Source organism: Nematolebias whitei, chromosome 1 (genome assembly GCF_014905685.2).
Source record: "Nematolebias whitei isolate Nwh7 chromosome 1, NemWhi1, whole genome shotgun sequence".
In the NCBI taxonomy this organism is placed as follows: Eukaryota; Metazoa; Chordata; class Actinopteri; order Cyprinodontiformes; family Rivulidae; genus Nematolebias; species Nematolebias whitei.
In genome coordinates, this window is record NC_056498.1 from 42607169 (window position 1) to 42609827 (window position 2659).

The 2659-nt window shown below is 44.3% G+C and overlaps 1 protein-coding gene and 1 long non-coding RNA gene across 2 annotated transcripts in view; both read left to right on the plus strand.

The window, feature by feature from the left end:
- The window catches only part of LOC119410584, a 47511-nt gene extending 46289 nt beyond the window's left edge, over positions 1–1222 (plus strand). Inside the window, exon 3 of the long non-coding RNA XR_005186857.1 lies at positions 1122–1222. This is a non-coding gene — a long non-coding RNA (uncharacterized LOC119410584). The remainder of the gene's footprint in view (positions 1–1121) is intronic.
- An 83-nt stretch (positions 1223–1305) lies between these two features.
- Positions 1306–2659, plus strand: part of LOC119418297 — a 4844-nt gene continuing 3490 nt past the window's right edge. Inside the window, exons 1-3 of the mRNA XM_037685597.1 lie at positions 1306–1348; positions 1469–1533; positions 1630–1745. Of these exons, the coding sequence (XP_037541525.1) occupies positions 1475–1533; positions 1630–1745 (175 nt within the window). The 5' untranslated portion in view covers positions 1306–1348; positions 1469–1474. The remainder of the gene's footprint in view (positions 1349–1468; positions 1534–1629; positions 1746–2659) is intronic.

The window sequence follows — 2659 nt, forward strand, 5'->3', positions numbered from 1 at the left end:
ACTACCGCTGATATACAAATATATTTTTTTACTAGTCTTATTGCATATGTCACTTTACCTACACCAATATCAAGGACTTCATACATACACTGTGTACATTCACTTCATATGCTGCTTTGCCACTCACTACAAATGACAATGTCAATACCTTCACTTCATTTCATTTTATTTTATAGATATACTTTTTTTTTAAAATTTTATTTATACCGCTATAGTACAATTTAAGACAGTATCATACTTTTACTATTTCATTTTATGCTTATGTTTATTAAATGTTTTAATGTTAAATGGTTATTGTTGCACCGGGGTTTGAGAGTAATGTAATTTCAATCCTGTGTATGTCCTGTACATGTTGCAGATTTGACATTGACTTGACTCCGCTGGTCTAAGGAGAACTAATTCATATTTTTATTGGTTTTAATCTTTATTTATCCGTACAATCCTTCTGAGAACACAGGTCTCACTCTGTGTCCTTCAGGGCCTCAAGGCAGTCTAAACATCATGGTTTGGATTGTGGGAGGACACCCACAAGGAAAACATACAAACTTCACACAGAGAGACAACAGGTCCAGACTAGGGATTGAACCCAGGACCTCTTTGTTGTGTGGAAACAGTGCAAACCATTAAACCACCGTGCTTCCCACAAGTTTAAGGTCCTGGAACGGTCCAGTCAAAGCCCAGACCTCAGTCCAACTGAGAACCTCTGTTTGATTTAAAGAACATCGACGTCACATCTACAGTATCAGAAATATAAAAACTGGATGAGAGAAGTTGTAAACTGGACCCCCCACTCCACACCCCACCCCGTTACGAGCCTTGGTTGAAAACTGGAGCCTCAGTTGGTCTTGGATGACATCGTTGGGTGGACCAGAGGCAGATTAACGATCCTGGAAAATGTGTTGGTGTTACATCAGAACCAGGATCCAACAGTCCCGGTATTAGTCTGAAGTTTTTGTTACTAAACAAAACCCTTTTAGAGTCATGGAGGGGGTTTATGCTGTTTCCAGACCTTTAGCTGTTCAGACCCAAGTCTTTGGTTCCAGTTCTCCGTTTGTTTTCAGGACCGCTGAAGAACCAGGATCACGTTTATGTGACTAATACTGGTCATTTCTGTGTCCCAGTGTTTAAAAAGTACCCGTTCCATGAGCTGGAGTGTCCCGGGGGCCTGCAGGAAGTTGAGTTCTTGAACTTGCTGAGGTCCACTCTTCCTCCGCTGGCTTTTGATAAGCCCTTTGAGTTTTTCATCACGGACAGAACCAAAAGACTGATTCCTCTGAGAGTCGAGTCTTTCACACCGGAGCAGGTTAGCAAGGCTGCCGGTAACTCTGCCCTCTACATCCGACTGAAGGTAGGACTGCCGCGCTCCGTTTGGTTTGAAGCTTCACACCACGTCAGCCTCCGCTCCTCTCAGAACCCTCGATGGTTCTGACAAACGTCAGCCGGTCCTGATTTGTTTCTTGTGTTTCAGCGTCCCATGGACTTCCAGGCAGGACAGGACAGAGCTCCAAACATCCAGGCTGGACCCAACACCAGGTGAGTTCAAAACATCTCCATCGGCTTGTTGTTGTGAACGAGTTGATCTTTCCTTTTCATCCTCTGATCTTTACTGGCACCGTTCTTGTGCCGCAGAAGTGAGACCAGTCGACAGAAGCGTCCCCGAGACCGGACCAGTTCTAAAGACAACCACGTGAGTCTGAAGATCTGCATCCTGGAGGACTCTGACGTGGACGTGGTCTCACCACGAGGTAAACTTTAAACCTGTCTCTGACGTCCTCCACCTTTAGTCAGTCAATCTGTCAGATCAAGTTCAAGGTTTTTTAGTGTCATTCTCATCTCATGTGGTACATGAGGTGGAACCAAATAATGTACTCAGGGTCCCAGTTACATCCAACAAAAGCAAAAATATAAACACAAACAGTAAATAAGGATCTAAGATATAAACTAAACAATAATAATGTAAAACAGTACGGCGTAAAGACAGCAGTCTGAACATGAGTCTATGTCAGCAGATGGGTATGAATGAATACAGCAGCATGAGATCAGCAGCATGAGATCAGCAGCATGGATAAGTCACATATCAACAATCAGTGTCATCACAGTGATTCTCCTGGTTAGAGATTCATGAGTCTAACAGCCTCAGGGTAGAAGCTGTTCCTCAGTCTAGTGGTTCTACACTTAATGCTCCTCAACCTCCTTCCTGAGGGGAGTGGGGCAAAAAGTGTGTGTGCTGGGTGAGTGTGGTCCTTCATGATGCAGGTGGCCCTCTTCCTGCATCTGGAGGTGTAGATGTCTGTGATGGTGGGGAGACTGACTCCTACAGCCAGATGTTTAGAAATCAAAGATGTCCTGATGCTCAATAATCCAGGTAGAAAAATGTAACAAGGTTAAGTCAGGTCCGTCCAGAGGATCTGACTTAACCTTGTTACAAGTCAAGGATGTGTATTTGTTATTTATATTTCCTTTTATTCCATCCATCATCTTTACCTCCTTTTTCCTGTTCGGGTCACTGGTGCACATATCCAGCGATCACTGGGTGAGAGGTGAGAGACACCTGGACAGGTCTCCAGTCCATCAGAAGGACACCTGGACAGGTCTTCAGACCATCACAAGGACACCTGGACAGGTCTTCAGTCCATCACAAGGACACCTGGACAGGTCT